This window comes from Mustelus asterias, chromosome 24, assembly GCF_964213995.1.
Source record: "Mustelus asterias chromosome 24, sMusAst1.hap1.1, whole genome shotgun sequence".
Classification (NCBI taxonomy): Eukaryota; Metazoa; Chordata; class Chondrichthyes; order Carcharhiniformes; family Triakidae; genus Mustelus; species Mustelus asterias.
The window spans coordinates 60,189,626-60,214,126 of NC_135824.1; the positions used below are offsets into that span (position 1 = coordinate 60,189,626).

The window sequence follows — 24,501 nt, forward strand, 5'->3', positions numbered from 1 at the left end:
GTATTGGCACGGCTTCCTTGACCTTACTTACTGGTGTCCCACCATCTTACCCCGCAGCACATCACCACTGGGAGACGAGAGAGCGCCTGTTAACACAAATCCAGAGACAGACACTTTGCAACGTTCCCGCTGACGGTAAAACACACACACAGCGTGGATCGAGATTCCCATCTCTGCCCCCATCCCCTGCGGAATTGCTTGAAAGGAGAGCGGGGGGGGGGGGGGAAAGCTGAGAAAGATGCTCAGAGGAGGAACAAAATAAAAAGGGCAGCAAAGAGCGACCGGATAAATAAATCAACCCCGAACAACGGGGTTTGAACCAATGAAAAGTTATTTCTGCATTGAAACCCAGGGATATCTTCACACTCAAATTAGCGACGCACTGCGGGTCTCAGCTACAGAACTGTAGGCAAAGTTTAACTCAGGATGGGGGGAGGGGTTATTTTTCTGAATGGACAAGGTGAGAGGAAGGGTCTCTCAACTCTGACCCTCACCGTGAAAAGGGAGCAGCAACAAGGACTGATATTTCTGTACTAGTTCAGGATAGGATTTGGAGAGAGTTGAGGCTTCGATAAGAAAACTGGGGCAGTTGAGCAATGAGTAGGACAAACACTGGCACCACTTTGATCTCAACTATTACCCAACCTTGCGCAAATGTACAATTAATTAGAATGCAGCCAATCCACCCACCTTGGGTTGGAATGGGACCTCGACAAACTGTGAGGGTAAACCACGTGCTTTCAAACCACTTGAATAGCCACTGGAATCAACACCTACACAAACTTAATTTCTATAAAAAGAACTGGTCTTAATTGTTAGTGTGTTCCATTCCTCCCCCAGTCATGTCTAGTTGGAATCAAACTGCATATCCCTCCCCAGGCAGCTGCCATTGAGGCTGTAGCCAAACAAGTTGCTTTGCTTCTCCCTTCACCAAAACACCTTCTACCTATACTGTCCCCATCAAACACTCCCAGGACAGGTAGAACATGGGGTTAGATACAGAGTAAAGTTCCCTCTACAGTGTCTCCATCAAACACTCCCAGGACAGGTAGAACATGGGGTTAGATACAGAGTAAAGTTCCCTCTACAGTGTCTCCATCAAACACTCCCAGGACAGGTACAGCACAGGGTTAGATACAGAGTAAAGCTCCCTCTACACTGTCTCCATCAAACACCCCCAGGACAGGTACAGCACGGGGTTAGATACAGTGTAAAGCTCCCTCTACACTGTCTCCATCAAACACTCCCAGGACAGGTACAGCACGGGGTTAGATACAGAGTAAAGCTCCCTCTACACTGTCTCCATCAAACACTCCCAGGACAGGTACAGCACGGGGTTAGATACAGAGTAAAGTTCCCTCTACACTATCCCCCATCAAACACTCCCAGGACCAGTACAGCATGGGGTTCGATACAGAGTAAAGCTCCCTCTGCACTGTCCCCCATCAAACACTCCCAGGACAGGTAAGGGGTAAACTCCGCAGTAACCAGTCAAATTTAATTAAGGCAGCAAGGAAGTATTTGAAATGGAAGTTACTGAATTCTGACAATAACTAACGCATCATTTTTTTCATTCATGGCTCACAATGGGGAGGAGGAACAGATAGAAGGTGAGAGAGAGAGAGAGAGCAGAATCAGAGAGCGGGGGAGAGAAATTGATTTCTCATGGAGGGGAAAGAGGGATTGGAAATGGGGGAAACAAGGAACAGACAAATGGCAGGTAAGAAACAAGAGAAATGGAGGGAGGGAAAGATAGTTTAAAAAGGAGGAAAATATGGAATAGTGCAGCATTCTCATTCACATGGAGCTGTCTGAGGACTGACAGAGCTGTGCTCAAAGTGATAAAGATTGGAATGCCAATTGTTGATCAACTGACTCTACTTGTTGGGGTTAGGAAAGGAGACGGGTGCTTCAACAGGAAGGAAGATCAGTGGCTGTGGGGCTTGTAAGAGGGGGATGAGGGGGCAGCTGTGCCGGGAGGAGAGGTTTAGAAACCAGCTTCTTTCCCACTCGCCTCCAATTCACTGTCGCTTTGGCTCGAGCGATGTTGGTTCCTGAACTCTCAAATCGAGAGCGACCTCTGGAAATGCAGCAGATATCTTTAGCTAGCAATCCCAACTGTCGAATCCATTCAGCAGAGGACCCTGATTTTGTTCAGAATCATAGGATCCCCCACACAGCGCAGAAGGAGGCCATTCGGCCCATCGAGTCTGCACCGATCACAATCCCACACAGGCCCTATCGCCGTAACCCCCCCATATTTACCCTAGCTAATCCGCCTGACACTAAAGAGGCAATTTAGCACGGGCCAATCCATCTAACCCGCACATCTTTGGAGTGTGGGAGGAAACCGGAGCACCCGGAGGAAACCCACGCAGACACGGGGAGAATGTGCAGACTCTGTATAGTTGGTGACCTGAGGCTGGAATTGAACTCGGGTCCCTGGCGCTATGAATTTCTCTCATTCTCTTTCACCAACACCTCCCTCCCCTCCCCCCCCCCCCCGCCACCCCCACCCCCCACCCCACCAACCCAGAAAAAGGCAGATTGCCCCCTTGCTGGGATACAGTGGGAACCCTCTTAAGCTGCCAGCTTCTCTTGATGGTGAGGGTCAGAGATGGAGTGACACAGCCAGGGGTGACCCTGCCCCCTTATCAATTGTCCACTTCCCAACACCAACAGGCCCTGCTGGGAGAGTGGCGACTGGGAAAGACTGGCTTTTCCATCTCTCCCTAACCCAGGAACGATACCCTCGTTCTTCTCCCCTCAATCCTACTGAAAACAGCCAACTCAACTCTCGAGTGGCAATAACCCTTCCTGGCTTGGCCAGCAGGAAACCTCACCGGACAGTGATGGGGGGGGGGGGGGGGGGGGGGGGGGAAACAAGACTGCAGCTTTGACTAAAATACTTAATCCTGCGGTGAGCGGGCACCAGTTTCTTTTACAAGGGAGCCCAGGCGGCTGTGAGCCACACAGACCGGAGAGTCCGAAGCCCGTGTCACTGTCCCTCCACAAATGGAAGGGCAAACGAGGGAAGGACCAGTTTCGCGTGAAGCACAGCGCAGTCAAATAGCATGCTGACACTCGCCGTCCAGGCCTTCCAGAGAATGAACACCGGGGCAACAGGGAAAAACCAAGAGAGTGTCACTACTTAAAAAGACCAGAGTTCACAATGAGGTTTAGCAATAATGCCGATGTGGCTTCACCAGGAAATGTGTCCGGCTGAAATCTCAAAGACGTTTATACATTTTTAAAAATTGGCAACACAGAAATTGCAAAATTTCCAGGGGGGGGGGGGGGGGGGGGGGGGGGGGGGGAGAAAGAGAGGAAACATAATTTGGAAAGCTCCTTGCTGTGAAAATAAAAAAGGGACTGAGATATACTCAGAGTTGGCACAGAGCAGAATGCTGCAAAACCCCTGCCCAGAAGGTGCAAATCATTAACAGTCACAATTCTTCTTTTAAGAAATGGGTTTCCATGTCACACGAGGTTGGAACACGCGTCCCTCCCTCGCTGAAAAGCGACTTTGAAGAGAATACAGAAAACAAGTGAATCGCACATTTATAACCGTCCGAACTGGACTCTTCCCCTCCATAACAGCGAATCTCTCAAACTAATAGTTCATTCTGAAACCGGCCCTCTTTTTTAAATAAAAAACATATAATTCAAATTTCCTCACTCCAATTACATTTGAAATGAAAACGCTCACAACAAGCCCAGCACCCGCAGGCCCCACGGTGAATTAATATCCTATTTCATGGTGGGACAATCAGCCCACCCCCACTTACGGGTTTTAACAGAAGTTCAGCCACCTCGCCGCATCCTCCCGGACAGGGTTTAGAAAGAGAGAGAATTCCAGCCGGAATTGGGAATTTGTAAAAGGTGCCCACCATCCGCCCCCCCCGTGTGTGTGCGGAGGATGGGGTGGGGACACGAATGTGGAGGGGGGAGGCGACAACGGGGGAAGGGGATGACCTGGAGGAGGAGGGGGGGGGGGAGGATGACGGGGGACGATGGGAAGGGGGGCAAGGGGGGCGGACAGGGAGGAGGGGGGGTTTGAAAGACGGGTGAGGGGGTGAGAGGGGGCGGGGGAGGGGGTGGGGAGAAACACAGGTAACAGACAGAGAAAAAGGCAAAAATATACAGAGACACAAAATCCTGCAGCAGAACCGAACAACCTTTCACCTTACAAGTCTCAGGGGTTTACATCAAAGGGCTGCAATAAATCTTCACAACATCCTTTGAAAAAAGTGACTGTGGAATTTGTTAATCAATAATAATGCTGACATTAAAATTCACGGACAATAATGGAGGCTGAATAGAAAGGATTCTCTATGCACTTTAGAACTGTACCCATCTGCATAAACTGATCCAGCATCACAAACCACTTAATGATGGACAAAAACGTCCTCTACTCTTTCCAACACTTAGAGGACATTCTTTTTTAAAGTTTGAATGCCACCTAAGAGTTTGTTGGGTGCTGGGGCGGGGCACATGGTCAGGACTTTACAATACGAGAGGAAAAAGGTCCAGTTAACTTTCACATTCTGACATGGGAATCTAACGGAGCACATGTTTCCGACAGAAGTACCTTGTCTCCAGGACAGGTGGATGCCTGGGGAGAGGCTTGTCGCTGTGTCTCTCTCTCCTGAAGACATATTGTTTAATTCTGCCCTACTGCTCCTCCGCATCACTCCCGACGCAAAGAGCTACAGGAACCTGCGTACTTTTTAAAAAAAAACAAAATTCATGCTATTGACACGGACGGCGCTTACTTCCCTCGGTCAACCTCCTTACTGTGGGGCACATCAGAGGACAACTTTTACTGACCACATTCTTCCAAACCATGCAGTTCTCAAGGGCAATTAGGGGTGGGCAACATGTGTTGGAATTGGCAGTGGTACCCACCTAAAGGAAACCATTTTATTTTTAAAATATCTCTCTGTCTCACACACACACTTGCAAAGTCTCACTCGCTGTCCTGTCTGGAGACAATACACATCTCTTTAACCTGTGCTTAATGCTCTCTCCACTCACATTGTCTGTACCTTTGAGACTTGATTAGCTGTAAAGACTTGCATTCCAATCATTATTCTGTACATGGAGTTTGTGTCTCTGTACGCCCTGTTTGTGAGCGGATCTGCCACTCCACCTGAAGGCTAGTTGTGTTTGGTACCAAATAAACCTGTTGGGCCTTAACCTGGTGTTGTTAGACACACACACGAACCTACAGATGTGGAGAATGGCCATTATCTCTCCTGAATCACAAGTTTTGTTGCAATGACAGCTATACCGGCCTCAAAGGAAGCGGGAAAGTATCTTTCTTCCGCTGTATCCCCCCCATCGCCCAATACTTGAGGGTTCCAAAATAATTCAATGGCGGGGGCCGGGGGGGCCAAATCCTGAAATTTTCCCACCCCAGCCAGCCGCACCCACCAACCGTTCAATGTAAACTGACCAATTCTAACCCACAAAATAATTGATCCACCCATGCATGATCTGCCCTATTTCTCCAACAAACCATTGAGAATGTAATTTGTAATAAAAATATATATATTTATAGATATAGATATATAAAATACTCTAATTTACTCTTGTCCAACTTCCCAGCTCATCTCTCTCCCTCCCTCAATTCGCCTCCAGTAAATCTCACTCTGGCAGTCAAAATGGGAGTTGGTAGAATTCATCCTCGTCCCACCCCAGTGCCTGGCCATTCTCCGGTGTAACTGAGGGTACAGGGTGGGTGATTTTTGATAAACCTTTTCCAACTAGGGGACGCTGGGGGTCTGTCTCTGTTCCAAACCTGCAGAGGTGGATAGGAGCGGCCATCACAACAGTAACTCCTGAAACCTCCGCTTTCTGAGGTCTACTTTCCGCCAAGGTCTCTGAGGTCAAACTAGTTTCATTTTAGCTTTCAAAGAAAGAGGAGAATCATAGAATCCTACAGCGCAGAAGACCGTTCGGCCCATCGAGTCTGCACCGACCACAATCCCACTCAGGCCCTATCCCCGTAATCCCATGTATTTACCCTGCTAGTCCTCCTGACACTTAGGGGCAATTTGGCATGGCCAATCCACCTAACCCACACATCTTTGGACTGTGGGAGGAAACCGGAGCGCCCGGAGGAAACCCACGCAGACACAGGGGGAATGCACCAACTCCACGCAGACAGTGACCCAAGCTGGGAATCGAACCTGGGGTCCCTGGCGCTGTGAGGCGGCAGTGCTAACCACTGTGCTGCCTGAGGGAGGTTTATGGTTGCCACTCCTTCAGGGATCGCTAGGAATTGGAAAGTTGATCTCCAGGACGCTGCTGGGAGAAAGCGAGGAGGAAAATAAAAATCACAACATTATAACCCCCTCCCCACTTCCATTTATTGGTTGTAAAGGTATTGGACATTGGGTGGGAACATGGCAGATTGATTCTTGATCGTGAATTAACTATCTGGGCAATGGAGAGTTCCAGGTGGCTGGTAGAAGGTGGCAACACAGTAGGAAGGGTGCATCAAGCGATCAGTAGGAAGAGTGGGAGTGGTTGGGGGGGGGGGGGGGGGGAAGAGGAGGAGAGGGTGGGCAAGTCAAGCAGCCAATGGGGGTATGAAGTCCCCCAGCAAAGCCTCCAGGAATTTGTTCAACCAGAGTTGGCAACCCCAGCAAGGTGAGCAGGGAATCTCTCAAAGGCCCACGTTCAAGAGAGAGAGAGAGAGTCCCTACCAACGACCCCTCTTGAGCTGAGTTGCCGTAACCGAAGAGTATCCCACGCAGGACTGGCACAAGTTGGCCCCTCTGAATTGCACGCCCAAAATGGCCAGGCAAAACAAAATTTTAAAAATGGGGGGGTAGGGGGCACAGAATTAAAGAAACAGCGCGCATACTCGCAAAAAGTAAATCAAATATATCGGAAGGGTAGGTTGCTCTCTACAGATCTCAAAACCCAAAACCAATACCCAAAGGTCATTGCACCAAACCATCCTACTGTCAAGGCCTGCGGTTCTCTTGACTGGAGGGGTAAAGGGGCAGGCATTTATCAAAGAACTGAGGATTTAAGCAAGGCTGGAGTTGAAGGAAACTTACAGAACACTATTTGAAAAAGAAATTAAAAATTAAATGGGATGAGCAGCTCGTACTGAGGGGGCGGGGTGGCGGGAAACACACACGCTGGATCCTGGGTGATAGCTCAAACATCAAGATGGCGGACAGCATGGTTAACGACGCAACATTGGCACATAGTCACAGATGCCAGCTTGATATCACTGCCCCCATCTGCAGCTGATGAGAGGGGTCAATATGGCACTGGGGCGGGAAGAGGGGGGGTGGAAATCAAGGGAGAACCAGAGAATCATAACTCGATTCAACCCCCCCCCGCAGGGTGGAAACAGGAGAAAGTAAAGGCCCCACAGGAAGGAGAACTACATTTCCCGCAAGTACTGGCACTTATGACTCCATTAACATATATGAATGTTCCCACAATCGGAAAGGACTGTGCACACTCCAAGGAAGACTCAAAGACCATGTGTATGTGGATTTTTTCTTTTTTTTTTGGTTAAGGTATATAGGTCTGGTTGGTCATTTGAATTTAACACAAACCAGCTCTCATGTTCTGCACCTTTCGATTGCTTCACCTTTTCCCCCCCCCCCCACTCTTCACGAGAGCAAGGACAGAGGGCCCCCGAAGGCATTCATTGTGCCTGCTCCAAACCCGACCACCCTTCCATCCAAACCTGTTACAACAAGCTCGATTCAACAATCTCATCACAGGTTACACTGGGAGGGTTATCACTGCATCGTTCACTAACGATAAAGCATCAAGAATGCATTGAGCAAGATTGTTTTCGGATGCAATGTTTGCAAAATACCACAATGGTAGGCTCACATAAAGGGATACCATCTCTTTAATGAGCTGTGTGGCAGGGTCTACAGCCATCGTACCAACATTGGGGAAAAAAAAAATACGCGTTGGATAGACTGAGTCATCTAGTGTAAGTTCTAGCGCCAAGGCCACCATTGTGATTGGGTGCAAGATAACTGTCTGAATGGGGGGCGGGGGAAAAGGGCGAAGAGTTCATCTCTGAGGAATTGTACAGAGACGACACCGGGGTTTGGGTGACCGACGCAGACTGTGGCTGTCTCAAGTTCAGGATGCTGTCAATAGCACTCTGCAAATGCTCGGTCAACGTGTCGTCCTGAGGGCTGTCACTGGAGAAACTGGCATTGTCCATGTCGAAGGACTCCGACTTGCTCCGCTTGGCAGGTGGGAGCGCCAGCTCCCAGGAGCCGTCCGGAGGGTCCGCCTTGATGACGCCGTGCATTAACTCATCCTCAACGTCCGACAGCTCCTTCATCGCGAGTCCACCGGCGCCATCGTTGGCTCTCCCTCCGGGAGGCTCCTCCGACTTGGGAGGCAGGAGGTCCGTGTGGGTTCGAGTCTTCCTAGTGAAGTTCGAGACCTTTGCACTTTCCCCAGCTCTGCCTCTCCCAGTCCTCACCTTCGGAGTCTCCGCCGATTTGCAGGTGGCGATGACACTTTTGGAAGTTTCCTCACACTTGGAAACGGATTTCCTCCTGCTGTCCTCCTCCCTAACAGGCCCACCCTGGGATGGGTTCATGGCAGTTCGATTGGCTGAAAGCGACTGCACGTTGTCCCGATATGTCTTGCGTGGCGGCAGCTTGCAATAGTTGGCATTACGAGGTGGTTTGCTCTCCGCTGGTGGGGGTGTTGCGTGGTCGAGAGTTCCGTTCATCTGGCCGACGCTGGTCACCACCGGACATTCTGTGCTCTTGATTACCGAGCTGGTGGTGACGGACTGATGGACCGGGTCAAGGGCCGTGTTGTGGACCACCTTGCTGAGACCCGCCTCCTGCTTGATCTTCAGCTTCAAGCCAATCCTGCTCCGCGCCTCGTATGTCTTCATCGGAGGAGGCCGGCTTCTCGTGTGCAGAGTCTCATCGTCGCCGTCCCTCGCCCACGAGACAGACGGGGAGCCTCCGGCGTGTTTGATGACCAATTTCGTTGGGTGGATCTGTGTTGCGGTTTGAGTCGAGGGGATGCGAGGGGTTTCGAGTAAAGCTGTTGAAGGGTTACAGGCGGGGGATGGAGAAGAGGTAGCGAGGCTGTGGGATCTGGAGGAAGATGCCACATATTCGTCTACAGTTGGGGGGGGGGGGGGGGTGGAGGGAAAGAAACAATAAATTAAATTTGTAAACATTTGCTTTTTAAAAAAAAAACCCTTTCTTCACCTTTCATCATCCACCTTTCTCCACCCCCCCCCACCCCCTTCCACCAAGCAACACCACCCCCGCCCCCCCCTGCTTTCCAAATCCCACAGTGGCCTTCCCCCCCGCCCTCCCAATCACTGTAATCTCCTCCAGCCCACAACCCTCCGGGACCCCGACATTCCTCTAATTTGGCGGCACGGTGGCAAGCACTGCTGCCTCACAGCGCCAGGGACGCGGGTTCGATTCCGGCCTCGGGTCACTGCCTGTGCAGAGTCTGCACGTTCTCCCCGTGTCTGCGTGGGTTTCCTCCGGGTGCTCCGGTTTCCTCCCACAGTCTGAAAGATGTGCAGGTTAGGGTGCATCGGCCGTGCTAAATTCTCCCCCAGTGTAACCCGAACAGGCGCCTGAGTGTGGCGACTAGGGGATTTTCACAGTAACTTCATTGCAGTGTTAATGTAAGCCTACTTGTGACACTAATAAATAAATTAACAAATAAAACAAAATAAATTCTGACCCCTTGAATGTTCATGATTTCAATCACTCCACCATTGGTGGCTGTGCCTAAGACTGAAGGTCTGGAATTCCCTCCCTAAACCTCACCGTCTCTCTCGCTCTATCCTTTTAAGACACTCGTCAGAATCTACCGGTTTAAGTAAGCTTTTGGTAACCTGCTCCAATATTTCCTTTTGTCGCTCAGTGTCAAATCTTTGCCTGATAACACTCCTGTGAGGCACTTTGGGATGTTTTACTATGTTGAAGGTGCTATATAAATGCAAATTGTTGTTACCTGGTCAACACTAAATTTGCAGACACTGACACAGAGACATAGAGGTTTACAGCATGGCAACAGGCCCTTCAGCCCAACTTGTCCATGCCACCCTTTTTTTTTTAAACCACTAAGCTAGTGCCAATTGCCCACATTGGGCCCATATCCCTCTGTACCCATCTTACCCATGTAACTGTCTAAATGCTTTTTGAAAGACAAAATTGTACCCGCCTCTACTACTGCCTCTGGCAGCTTGTTCCAGACACTCACCACTCTCTGCGTGAAACAATTGCCCCTCTGGACACTTTTGTATCTCTCCCCTCTCACCTTAAACCTATGCCCTCTAGTTTTAGACTCCCCTATCTTTGGGAAAAGATATTGACTATCTAGCTGATCTATGCCCCTCATTATTTTATAGACCTCTATAAGATCACCCCTAAGCCTCCTACGCTCCAGGGAAAAAAGTCCCAGTCTATCCAGCCTCTCCTTATAACGCAAACCATCAAGTCCCGGTAGCATCCTAGTAAATCTTCTCTGCACTCTTTCTAGTTTAGTAATATCCTTTCTATAATAGGGTGACCAGAACTGTACACAGTATTCCAAGTGTGGCCTTACCAATGTCTTGTACAACTTCAACAAAACGTCCCAACTCCGGTATTCAATGTTCTGACCGATGAAACCAAGCATGCCGAATGCCTTCTTCACCACTCTGTCCACCTGTGACTCCACTTTCAAGGAGCTATGAACATGTACCCCTAGATCGCTTTGTTCTGTAACTCACCCCAATGCCCTACCATTAACTGAGTAAGTCCTGCCCTGGTTCAATCTACCAAAATGCATCACCTCGCATTTATCTAAATTAAACTCCATTCATCAGCCCACTGGTTCTGTATTTCAATCTCACCGAGTATCCGGGAAGCAGAACTACTTTTATTTATTTTTAAGTTTATTTATGAGTGTCACAAGTAGGGTTACATTAACACTGCAATGCGGTTACTGTAGAAATCTCCGAGTTGTCACACTCTGGCGCCTGTTCGGGTACACTGAGGGAGAATTTGGCATGGCCAATGCACCTCACCAGCACGTCTTTCAGACTGTGGGAGGAAACCAGAGCACCCGGGAGGAAACCCACGCAGACACGAGGGGAACGTGCAGACTCCACACAGACGGTAGGGGAATTAAGGGTTATGGGGAGCAGGCGGTTAAGTAGAACTGATTCACTTCAGATCAGCCATGATCTTATTGAATGGCAGGGCAGGCTCGAGGGGCTAGATGGCCTACTCCTGCTCCTATTTCTTATGTTCTTATGACAGTGACCCAAGCTGGGCATTGAACCCGGGTCCCTGGCGCTGTGAGGAAGCAGTGCTAACCCACTGTGCAGTGTAATGGAGAAAGAGCAGGGAAAGCGGGACTAATTGGATAGCACTTTCAAACAGCCATCAGACATGATGGGTTGAATGGCCACCTTCTGCGATTGAAGGCTTTATGGGGTGGATTTAATGCAGATGATGTTTGGGGGCGGGGGGGGGGGGGGGGTGTTGTCCGCCAGTTCTGGTCCCCACATTACAGGAAGGGCATAATTGCTCTGGAGAGAGAGAGAGAGAGAGAGAGAGTGCAGAGGAGGTTTACAGGAATGCTGCCAGGTCTAGAAAAGTGTGGCTTTGAGGAGAGATTGGGATTATTTTTCTTGGAACAAAGAAAACCGAGGGATGACTTGATATGAGGGGGAGAGAGAGTGGACAGGATAAAATTATTTCCCTTGGTGGAAAATTTTAGAACCAGAGGACATAGATTAAAGATAAGTAGCAGATAGTGTAGAGGGGATGTGAGGAGGAACTTTTTGTTAATGCAAAGGTTAGTAAGGTAGCTCCCCAATGAGTGAGAATCTCCAGGCCTCCCCCCCCCACCCCGCTGGAAATCACTGACCAAGTTGGTGATGGAGGAAGAGACCCTAAACTCTTTGAAAAAGCGCTGTAAGCTACAGGGCTATGGGCCGGGTGCAGGAAAGTGGGATTAGAAGAAGGAGCACCTTGATGTCCTCGGGCTGGCATGGCCAAGATGGGCCAAATGGCCTCCTACGTGCTGTAACTTTTCTATGGTTCTAAAAGCTGGCAAGAAGCACCTCCTTTGGCACTTAATGTGGCTGGCCATTCCCCGGGATCAAGGATCCTGGGGGGTGGAAGTCCCATCCAACTAGAGCTGCCACCCAGAGGGCAGCAACTCCACTGAATGCCAGCGTCGCCAGGCAGGTGGCGGCTGCTCCCGGTACGACATTGTGTTCTAGGATTGCTGCTGGATCCTAGACCACAGGCAAGTGAGTTTGCAGGTTTGCCCATTATGCTCCCCACACGGGAAAGCCTGGGTCCACTGCTGGATTCACACTAGCAGAGGCATGACAAGGCCACAAGAGGGCGTTAATTGTCCACTCTCAATTGGCAGCAGGGCAGGTGGTCATCCCTGGGCCTTCCCTCCAGAGATTTAAACAGGTGGGAAGTCAGTGGGGTCCCACCCATCGACCGCCCTCCTGCCTGATTAAAAGCCGCCTGCCACCCAAATCTTGGCGATGAGATTCCCGCCCTGTGATTCTACCCCACTCGGCTCACGGATCCGGATTAGCGCAAATAGAGGCGGCTTTCGTCCTTCTGCAGCGCACATCTCCTGACTGTCCACGAGGGATGTGACCAGAGGATCATGGGCCATCTGAATCGCGGCCCAATTTTCAACCTCACGGCAAACCTCGTGCACGCACCGGCCCAAAGGGCGGTCGGGAAATTGCCGGAGAGGTCAACACAGCCGAGCGGCATATCCACTGAAGGAGCAGATCGGGTTGGGAAGGGAACCTTGGAGCAGTCTTTAGAATGAGTGAGGCCTGCCCCCCCCCGGAGTGTGGGAGCCAGCGTCCCCCCCTTACCTGGTTTCTCTTTTGCCAGCTGCTTGTCGGTGGTTAGGGATGTTTTCTCTTCCTGAATGAACATCCTGTCAATCATCACCATCTCGGCAGATGGACTCAGTCGCTGCAAATTCAGAAAGAGAGTGTTTCACTGTCGAGTGGAAACCAACAATACCCTCTCCGCAGAGCAGAGGGAAGTGTAATTTACAGATTGAAACCCTCTTTCTGTGAGTGAATCTTAGTCCAAACCTCCCTCTGCTTACTCCACGGGTTGTTGTGGAATTCTGAAAAATTCCAACAGACACTAACAGTGTACCTGTGTGTACCTGTGTATTGTCTGTGTATTGTCTGGATACTGCACGTGTATAGAACATAGAACATAGAACAGTACAGCACAGAACAGGCCCTTCGGCCCACGATGTTGTGCCGAGCTTTATCTGAAACCAAGATCAAGCTATCCCACTCCCTATCATCCTGGTGTGCTCCATGTGCCTATCCAATAACCGCTTAAATGTTCCTAAAGTGTCTGACTCCACTATCACTGCAGGCAGTCCATTCCACACCCCAACCACTCTCTGAGTAAAGAACCTACCTCGGACATCCTTCCTATATCTCCCACCACGAACCCTATAGTTATGCCTATAGTTAGTATAATGGAAGCTTTAAGATTCTCTCCCTCCCCGGTCACCTCCGGGCCCATTACAAGGGCAGGCAGCACTGAACATCTGTAAAACTCCAGCCACATCGCACCCGAGGCAACCTGACTCCCCCTCGGACTGGGGGAAGCGAGAAGGATGGGGAGAGGGGGACTAGCGAGGAGGAGGAGGAGGAGGAAGGGGGGGGGGGAAATAGGGGTGATGGAAGCAGCAGGAGGGGGAGAAGGGAGCACGAGGTGGGGGGAGGGAATAGGAGGTGGGGGGGGGGGGGGGGGAGAAGGGAATCAGGGGTCACAGATATGCATAAGGAATCTTACCATTTGAACTAAAACACACTGACCTGAAATCCACTAGCTGACAGCTGCCCGTCGATTGCGAGCAGCAACGTGTAAACAGCGAGTTACCTGGTTTTACCGACTCGGAGAAGCAGCTCTTACAGGACAAACCAGATTAGCCACTGCATGAACTAACAGCCTTGTCACAGCCTAGAGAACCCATGGCAGGAGCAGGAGCCCTTCACACACACACACACACTGCACTGCGAGGTCTGGGCAGTGCAAAGTTCAACTGGGTTGCCACCGAATTTACTAAAAGGTCGTTGCTTTACTAATCGATACTGGCTGCTCTCTTCCTGGTAAATATTCTGCCGATAACTGCTTACTTTCGCTGATCAAATCTTTAATCTTACACCGCTCTGTGGTAAGGTTGCTGCGGTCTCTGGTGTCGGTGTGTTATTGCTGTCCTCCTATTGGAATAGACACTCTGGCTGGCCTGTTTCCAAGTTATTGACCACTTCTGAGTGTTTAGCATCAGCGATGCTCAAATCCCCTCCTGAATCCCCCCCCTCGGGGCACCGGCCAGGAGGAAGTGTTGCCCTCTGGTGATTTGTGGGTTTGGAGCCCCAGCCTCGAGTCACAGCACAGCTTCGATGCAGAGCTGGGATCTCCCTCAGCGCCTCCCTAATGAGGTTTCTCGATCCGCAATCTCAACACGAGGTAGCAATTCACTCGAGCAATCCACCCCATCGGCCACACTCCTCAGGTTGTCCTTTGACACTCTACACCTTTTGTTCTGCCATTTACACATTCCGACCTCTTGATGGATGCTATTAGCACCATTCCTAGTCTTTATCACCAATCACAGTCCCTTTTATCTTTTTGTCTATGCCATGTGGGGGTAGGGCCTGGGTGGGATTGTGGTCGGTGCAGACTCGATGGGCCGAATGGCCTCCTTCTGCCCTGTAGGGTTTCTATGGTTTCTATGATTTCTATGATCCCCATCAACAACAATCCCCCTAACTTTACCCTCACAGTATAGCTCTTGTCCAATTTTTCTTGTCTTCAGCTCTGATGAAGGGTCATCCAGACTCGAATGTTGGCTCTTACTCTTTCCGCGGTTGCTGTCAGACCTGCTGAGATTTTCCAGCATTTTCTGTTTTCGTTGTAGCAACTCTTCCATTTGCCGTTGCCATTCCACAAGCCCCTCCCCACCTCCAGGCCTGGGTGAAAGAACCAATTTAATGCCAGCTTTGTGCTGTTGCAATCTGGAACCAGGCTGACACTCACCTGAACCTGCTTCATTCGAGGTTTGCCCAGATTGACGATGCCATATTAATTAGTCTGGTCCGATTTGTGAGGTGGTGGCAGGACTGGTGTTCAAACCAAACGTGACATCCAATCGCCTCCCATCCCCTTCCCCCAATAAAATTTACTAAACTTAGGCGGCATGGTGACATGGTGGTTAGCACTGCTGCCTCACAGCGCCAGGGACCCGGGTTCGATTCCCGGCTTGGGTCACTGTCTGTGCGGAGTTTGCACATTCTCCCCATGTCTGCGTGGGTTTCCTCCGGGTGCTCCGGTTTCCTCCCACAGTCCAAAAGACGTGCTGGTTAGGTTGATTGGCCATGCTAAATTAATCCTGGTGTCAGGGGGATTAGCAGGGTGAATATGAGGGGTTATGGTGATAGGGCCTGGGTGGGATTGTGGTGGGTGCAGACTTGATGGGGCGAATGGCCTCTTTCTGCACTGTCGAGTTTCTATGAATAGGAAGAAATTGGAACTGAGAGAAACTTGGGATGAATTATTTGAAAAAGAAAGGAAATATTCGATATCGGGTATCTCACAGTGTCAGGGACTGTGCAGAAGAAAGCAACCTGTCCTGGTCCCCCCCACGCCGACGTAATAGTTAAGAAAGCCCCACCAAGGCCTCTACTTTCTCAGAAGACTAAGGAAATTCAGCATGTCTGCTACGACTCTCACCAACTTTTACAGATGCACCATAGAAAGCATTCTTCCTGGTTGTATCACAGCTTGGTATGGGCTCCTGCTCTGCCCAAGACCACAAGGAACTACAAAAGGGTCGTGAATGTAGCCCAATCCATCACTCAAATCAGCCTCCCATCCATTGACTCCGTTTATACTTACCGCTCAGAAAAGCAACCAGCATGAGTAAGGACCCCACGCACCCCGGACATTCTCTCTTCCAACTTCTCCCGTCGGGAAAAAGGATACAAAAGTCTGAGGTCACGTACCGACCGACTCAAGAACAGCTTCTTCCCTGCTGCCATCAGACTTTTGAATGGACCTACCTCGCATTAAAGTTGATCTTTCTCTGCACCCCTAGCTCTGACTGTGACACTACATTCTGCACTCTCTCGTTTCCTTCTCTATGAATGGTATGCTTTGTCTGCACAGCGTGCAATAAACAATACTTTTCACTATGTTAAACATGTGACAATAATAAATCAAATCAAATCAAAAGCAGAAATGGTTACCCTGGCTTCTTCAAACAGCAGCATCCTGTATTTGTTCAGCATGGCCTGGGTTCGTTTTAACAACTGCGTCGATACAGCCTCAAACTCCTCGTCCACTGAAACGGAGAAACATTCGGTGCTACAGATTTCAATTATGAAATACACAGTTTTAAAAATCAACAGGAGTAACTGGGAGGGAAGGGAGGGTGCATAACGATGGTGTGAATGCCCGCGGCGGCATCGCAGTGCAATGCGGCCAAACTCTGAACACATACTCGATGAGAAAGGGAAACCAGGCCATCGCAATAGAAGACAATTAATGGAACTTTCTGCGACTGCCACCAAGGGCTGTGAACATGTGAGAAGTGGAAGAATGGAGCTGGATACTGTTCGGAGTGGGACTCACATACAGCAGAGGACATTCAGCCCATCGCGTGCGCGCCAGCTCTTTGGAAGAGCAATCCAGTTACTCCCACCCCCTTGCTCTTATTCGTCGCTTTGCATTTGTTTTCCTCTCGGGCGTTTATCCAACTCCCCTTTTGAAAGTCCCTTTCGCCGCCACCCTTTCAGGAAGCACCTTCCAGATCCCAACAGCTCGCTGCGTTAAAAGTATTTCTCATCTCCGTTTGGTACTTTTGCTGGTCATCTTAATTCGCCGTTCTCTGGTTACTGACCCTCCTGCCACCCCAAACATTACTTACTCCAACTCTTCGACCCTTCGTTAAAAGGTTAGGGGGTGAGTTTACACCTTAACCAACATGTCCTCTTCCAGACTCAGTGGCACTGCTGCCTCACAGCGCCAGGGACCCGGGTTTGATCCCTGGCTTGGGTCACTGTCTGTGCGGGGTCTGCACATTCTCCCCGTGTCTGCATGGGTTTCCTCTGGGTGCTCCGGTTTCCTCCAAAAGTAATACTGGTTAGGTGCATTGGCCGTGCTAAATTCTGTCTCAGTGTACCTGAACAGGCGCCGGAGTGTGGCGACTAGGGGATTTTCACAGTAACTTCATTGCAGTGTTAATATAAGCCTACTTGTGACACTAATAAATAAACTTTTGTAACTCAGAAACTGTGTTATTATTCTGGTCCAGACACCGAACAGCTTCGATAGGTTGGGGGAAAGTTGGAGGATTTCTTTAATCCCATTCAGCTTCTTAAACATTTACTCCCTCCACACCACCGATGCACAGTAGCAGCTGGGCATGTACCGTCAACAAGATGCACTACAGCAACTCACCAAGGTTCTGAAGACAGCACCACCCAAACCTGCCACCACCGACACCTAGAAGGACAAGGACAGCAGATACCTGGGAACCCCACCACCTACAAGTTCCCCGTCTAAGCCACACACCATCCTGACTTGGATCTACATCACCATTCCTTCTGGGTCAACATCCTAGAACTCCCTCCCTAACAGCACTGTGGGTGTACCTGCATGAGTTGGACTATCGTGGATCATTTCAGGACGATGGAGTCGCCAGAGACACTCCCATCCCAGGGATGAAAAACATTCGCTCACTTAAAATTGGGCTAAAACAGTTCAACAGCTACTTACACTTATAAGTTTGTATTAATAGTCCACAAGATGATAGTCAATGTCGATGCATTGAGAAAAGGCATTTCAACAACAGCAGCTACCTCCACATCTCTACCAGTCTAAAAATCTGTGTGTGCAAACTGTAGCCATGGTCACTGTAAAGTTATCAAAAAAGCAGCAAAAAAAAAAATGCTGGAAAAACTCAGCGGGTCTGGCAGCATCTTTGGAGAGAGAAGTACAGTTAATGTTCTGTGTCCGTGTGACAGCTCTGAAGAGTCATTGGGCAGGATTTTATGGCCTCGCTCGTCCCAAAACCATAAAATCCCGCCCAAGGTCAACAGACTTTTCCATTGTCCGTCCCTCGTCCGCTCCTATTCCTGTGTCGAGCGGAGCGGTAAAATTCCAGCTATTAACTCTGTTTCTCTCTCCACAGACACTCCCCTGATGAAGGAGCAGCAGCGCTCCGAAAGCTCGTGCTACCAAATAAACCTGTTGGACTTTAACCTGGTGTCGTGAGACTACTTACTGTGTTTACCCCAGTCCAACGCCGTCATTTCCACATCACAGACACTGAGCCTTTCCAGCATTTTCTGTTCATAGAATCCCGACAGTACGGAAGGAGGCCATTCGGCCCATTGCGCCTACACCGACAACAATCCCACCCTATCCCGTAACCCCACATATTTACCCTGCTAATCCCCACAAAATTAGGGTCAATTTAGCATGGCCAATCAAACTAACCTGCACATTGGAGGGCGGCACGGTGGCACAGTGGCTAGCACTGCTGCTTCACAGCGCCAGGGACCCGGGTTCGATTCCCGGCTTGGGTCACTGTCTGTGTGGAGTTTGCACGTTCTCCCAGTGTCTGCGTGGGTTTACTCCGGGTGCTCTAGTTTCTCCCACATTGTGACAGACGTGCTGGTTAGGTGCATTGACCCGAACAGGCGCCTGACTGTGGCGACGAGGGGAATTTCACAGTAACTTCATTGCAGTGTTAATGTAAGCCTACTTGCGACTAATAAATAAACTTTAAAATCTTTCGGACTGAGAGGGGAAACCGGAGCACCCGGATGAAACTCACACAGACACAGGGAGAACTTGCAAACTCCACACAGACAGTGACCCAAGCCGGGAATTGAACCTGGGTCCCTGGTGCTGTGAGGCAGCAGTGCTAACCACTGCGCTACCCATGTTTTTATATCAGATTCCAGCATCCGCAGTATTTTGCTTTTACATCCACTGTGAAGTTAGTTCCACTGACTGGCAGTGAACAGGCACAGCGCGCAGGAACCGCGGGCAGCGAGTAAGGGTTTTCACACAGGGTGCCGTGAACTGTGGCACTGGAGATCGAAACAAGGCATTGCCCCGGGGAGGTTTGCTGGAAACACAAGTGCGCACCCGAGGGGGTAACTGTAGACAGCAAACAGGTCGCGGCACTGGGGAGTGCGGTGACGTGATGGCGCAGTGCGGTGCGAAGGGTAAGGTGGCAGGTTTGGAAATGCAAGTTTGTAAGTAACCCCGGGGACCTTACCTTTGCTGTGTTCCTCGCCAGATGGCAGCGTCCCCTGGTAAAGGTGGTAAGGCAGCAGCCTGTGGACCACGTCATCGTACGACCGGAAGCAGGACTTGTAGTCCGGGTGCAGCACTGCATCCTGATGCTTGTGGAGACTGTTCAATATGCTGAAATTGGTGCAGAGACAATGCTGCTTTAGGACGCACGGCAAACAACTCCAGGTACCTGCCCACTTACAGAACAGCCCAAATCCATACAAGATGCAACCGATAGGGAACTCAGGAGAAACTTCTCCAGCCAGAGAGTCTGTAATTCGCTATCACAGGGAGTGGCGGAGGCAAACAGTATCGGTACATTTAAGGGGAAACTGGATGAACATGGGGGAGAAAGGGATAGAAGGATATGCTGGCGGGAGGAGGTCATAGAGGTTTACAGCATGGAAACAGGCCCTTTGGCCCAACTTGTCCATGCCATCTTTTTTTTTAACCCTTAAACTAATCCCAATTGCCCGCGTTTGGCCCATAATCCCTCTGTACCCATCTTACCCATGTAACTGTCTAAACACTTTTTAAAAGACAAAATTGTACCCGATTCTACTACTACCTCTGGCAGCTTGTTCCAGACACTCAACACCCTCTGTGAAAGAATTGCCCCTCTGGACCCTTTTGTATCTCTCCCCTTAAACCTATGCCCTCTAGTTTTAGACTCCCCCACCTTTGGGAAAAGATATTGACTATCTAGCTGATCTGTGCCCCTCATTATTTTATAGACCTCTATAAGATCATCCCTCAGTCTCTTACGCTTCAAGGAAAAAAGTTCCAGTCTATCCAGCCTCTCCTTATAACTCAAAACATCAAGTCCCGGTAGCATCCCAGTAAATCTTTTCTGCACTCTTTCTAGTTTAATAATATCCTTTCTATAATAGGATGGCATTTTTTTTATTATTCATTCGTGGGACATGGGCGTCGCTGGCTGGGCCAGCATTTATTGCCCATCCCTAGTTGCCCGAAAGCAGTTGAGAGTCAACCACATTGCTGTGGCTCTGGAGTCACATGTAGGCCAGACCGGGTAAGACGGTAGATTTCCTTCCCTAAAGGACATTAGTGAACCAGATGGGTTTTTCCGACAATGGTTTCATGTCATCAGTAGATTCTTAATTCCAGATTTTTTTTAAAAATTGAATTCAAATTCCACCATCTGCCGTGGCGGGATTCGAACCCGGGTCCCCCAGAACATTAGCTGAGTTTCTGGATTAATAGTCTAACGATAATACCACTAGGCCATTGCCTCCCCCTGGTGTACAGCGTAAACACCAGCAGTTGGATAGAAAGGGCTGCCCCTGAACCGTAGATGTCAGGGACCGGTTGCAGAACGGTGTAAAACATAACAGCAGCAACGTAGGAATGTGGTTGACTCTCAGCTGCCCTCTGAACAAGGGGCAACTAGGGATGGGCAATAAATGCTGGCCTAGCCAGCGACGCCCAGTGAATAAAGTGAATAAAAAAACCCAGAAAATATAAGCAGGAGGAGGCCATTCGGCCCTTCAGGCCTGCTCCACCATTCATTATGATCTTCCAACTCAATAACCCGTTTCCGCTTTCCCTCCAGATCCTTTGATTCCTTTAGCCCCAAGAGCTATATCTATACGGCGACTTCTGCAGATTAATCCAAAAAAAAAACTTTAGCCAAAGAAGTCACTTACACAGCTTCCTTTGTCGGTTTCAGGGACACAGGCACCTTCAATCCTCCCAATTTATTGTCCATCTGTGGAAAGACAGCAGGAGAAAGAGACATTGAGAATGGAAATATTTACAATAATCATAGCAATAACTGGAAAACTGAAGGAAATAGTGAACGTTATCTTCCTGTGGTAGCAGCAATTTAACAAATATCTTGTTTTTCTTTTAATCCAGCTGTGGGTGTCGCTGACTAGGCCCAGCATTTATTGCCCATCCCTAATTGCCCCTTTGGAAGGTGGTGGTGAGGCACCTTCTTGAATTGCTGCAGTCCATGTGGTGTAGGTACACCCACAGTGCTGTTAGGGAGGGAGCTCCAGGACTTTGACCCAGTGACAATGAGAATGCCATTGTTGGCTAACCATAGATACCTTTATTTATTTCTGTATTAGTGTCACGAGTAGGTTTACATTAACACTGCAATGAAGTTATTGTGAAAATCCCCTAGATATCAATCTTGATCAAAGAGTCTGCAGCAGACCCAGACGAGAGGGGAGAGAGGGTGGAAAAAAAAAAGTGAACAACAACTATGGGTCTAAAATCACCAGTTCCCCCAAGCACACTCCACACAGTACGAGTCTTGCCTGGATGAGTGCGACTCGAACACCCAAGTAGGTCGACACCATCCAGAACAAAGCAACCCGTTTAATCAGCACCCCATTCACCACTTTAAGCATTCTCTCCATCCACGATCAATGCACAGTGGCAGCCGTGTGTACCATCTACAAGATGCACTGCCCCGCAACTCAGCAAGGCTCCTTCAACAGCACCTTCCAAACTCAAGACCTCTACCACCTAGAGGGGCAAGGGCAGCAGATACCTGGGGCGGCACGGTGGCACAATGCTTAGCACTGCTGCCTCTCCGCGCCGGGGACCCGGGTTCGATTCCCGGCTTGGGTGACTGCCTGCGTGGAGTTTGCACATTCTCCCCATGTCTGCGTGGGTTTCCTCCAGGTGCTTTGGTTTCCTCCCACAGTCCAAAGATGTGCAGGGTAGGTGGATTGGCCAGGCTAAATTGCCCCTTAGTGTCAGAGGACTAGCTAGGGTAAATGCATGGGGTTATGGTGATAGGGTCTGGGTGGGATTGTGGTCGGTGCAGACTCGATGGGCCAAATGGCCTCCTTCTGCACTGTAGGGACTCTATGATTCTATGAACACCACCACCTGTGAATTCCCCTCCGAGTCACACACCATTCTGACGTGAAACTATATCGCCGCTCCTTCACTGTCACTGGGTCAAAATGCCTGGGATTCCCTCCCTAGCAGCATGGTGGGTGTACCTACACCATATGGATTGCAGCGGTTCATGAAGGTGGCCCACCACCATTGTCCTCACCAACCGTCTGGGCCTGTTGTAGGCTCATTGATAGAGATAGATTTCTACAACTTGTCAACAACTTCACCGTCATTGTCACTGGGACAAATACCTGGAACTCCCTCCCTAACAATGTGGATGTACCTACTACACCACATGGAGCTCACCACACCTTCTCGAGGGTAATGAGGGATGGGTAACAAACACTGGCCTTGGATGCGACATCCACATTCAGGAAAAGAATGAAAAAGACAAAGAACTATGGGCAGCACAGTGGTTAGCACTGCTGCCTCACAGCGCCAGGGACCCGCGTTCAATTCCGGCCTTGGGTCACTGTCTGTGCAGAGTTTGCACATTCTCCCCGTGTCTGCGTGGGTTTCCTCCGGGTTCCTCCCACAGTCCAAAGATGTGCCGGTTAGACTGATGTTAAACTGCCCCTTCATGTCAGGGGGATTAGCAGGGTAAATACGTGGGGTTACAGGGACAGGGCCTGGGTGGGATTGTGGTCGGTGCAGACTCAATGGGCCAAATTGCAGCCTTCTGTGCTGTAGGGATTCTATGACGACCTCCCTTCCTTTTGCTGTTGTAGATACAGCCCCGGAAGGGCTCCACTGTTGGGCACAGTGGGCACCATCGAGAGGAACTTCCCACCCTGACAAGGAAGTCAAGATCAACACTCTACCCATTCCTCCCAACGTACCTGATGTGCCTGAACTGAGGTCGCTGGCATTAGCTGCGTCAGTCCTTTACCCAGCAGCTGGATCTGGATGGGTCCTTTAGTCAAGTTCATGTTCAGGCCTGAAATCGAACTGATGACTCCTGGTTTAGCCTGTGGACAGCCAAGAGCAGGTTATGCATCAGTAGGTCACGCAAACCAGCCTCCCATCCATTGACGCTGTCTACACTTCCCGCTGCCTCGGCAAATCATGGACCCCATGCACCCCGGACATTCTCTCTTCCACCTTCTTCCGTCGGGAAGAAAATACAAAAGTCTGAGGTCACGTACCAACCGACTCAAGAACAGCTTCTTCCCTGCTGCCGTCAGACCTTTGAATGGACCTACCTCGCATTAAGTTGATTTTTCTCTACATCCTGGCTATGGCTGTAACACTACATTCTGCACTCTCTCGTTTCCTTCTCTATGAACGGTATGCTTTGTCTGTACAGCGCGCAAGAAACAATACTTTTCACTGTATGTTAATACACGTGACAATAATAAACCAAATCAAATCAAGGTCAATGCTGGTGTGGGATAGGAACACGGGGAGGTGGGTGGGAGGGAGGTAAGAGATAGAGAACATTATACTACGAAGCAAGCCAGCAAGTTCAGCAAAACATACCAGAAATTACATTTAAAAACACGCACAAGCACAAGCAGTGCTGCCCTAGTCAGAGGGTGCCATCCTTCAGATGCAGGGTCAGATCTGAGCAGGTACTGAAGATCCCCGGGACAGAGGGTCTATCTGATCAATATTCCCCTCTCGGCTGTCGAAACAGTTCTCCTACCCACAGGTGGCAATCTTCCTCGACTTACCAGTCACCCGTGCATCGAAGGACATCAAACAGGCAAGGTGCTTTGGAACCTTTCAACTGGGTAAAGTACAGGTCGAAAGCGAGTTTATTACCGTAAACACGGACGCTTGCGACATCTACCTGCAGGGCTGGTTGAATCTGGTGCTGTGCGAGAGGCTTCATCTGTATAGGGACCGCTGCTCCTGGCTGCAAGTGGCAGGTGCCTCCGGGTATTCCCCCCGCGATGACTTTGCTGTCTGGGGACCTCGTTGTGGTTGTTGTACCTGCCGTAATTAGTGGGATAATGTTCAATCAACTACAGGAGCAACGTCCCTGTCTATTAACGAAGCGATTCACCTCCGGCGCAATCTCAACCCCCGTTTACGATGCTGTCACTGGCTGCGTGGCCAGACGCAGCAATTAAACACCAGGAAACACAATGGAGGGCCTCACTTGGAGGGCCGAAGGGCCTGTTTCCTGTGCTGAACAAAGCTGCATTGCTGACGCTGAACTCTGCTTCTCTGGGATTTCAATCCCACTCCAGGATGGTCACTTCCAGTGCAGCACTTGAGGGAGTGCGGCACTGTCAGCCGTGCCATCTCTCAGACGAGA

General features: G+C 49.9%; 1 protein-coding gene across 6 annotated transcripts in view; it reads right to left on the reverse strand.

Annotated features, from left to right (window-relative positions):
- Nucleotides 1–3,314: 3,314 nt before the first annotated feature.
- The window catches only part of LOC144511459 (BRD4-interacting chromatin-remodeling complex-associated protein-like), a 103,220-nt gene continuing 82,033 nt past the window's right edge, over nt 3,315–24,501 (reverse strand). For all 6 annotated transcript variants that reach the window (XM_078241833.1, XM_078241832.1, XM_078241831.1 and 3 more), the window contains 7 exons: nt 24,031–24,173; nt 23,078–23,206; nt 21,029–21,090; nt 19,345–19,493; nt 16,301–16,395; nt 12,893–12,995; nt 3,315–9,144 (listed from right to left, as the gene is read on the reverse strand). In XM_078241833.1, coding sequence (XP_078097959.1) covers nt 7,970–9,144; nt 12,893–12,995; nt 16,301–16,395; nt 19,345–19,493; nt 21,029–21,090; nt 23,078–23,206; nt 24,031–24,173 — 1,856 coding nt within the window. In that variant the 3' untranslated portion in view covers nt 3,315–7,969. The remainder of the gene's footprint in view (nt 9,145–12,892; nt 12,996–16,300; nt 16,396–19,344; nt 19,494–21,028; nt 21,091–23,077; nt 23,207–24,030; nt 24,174–24,501) is intronic.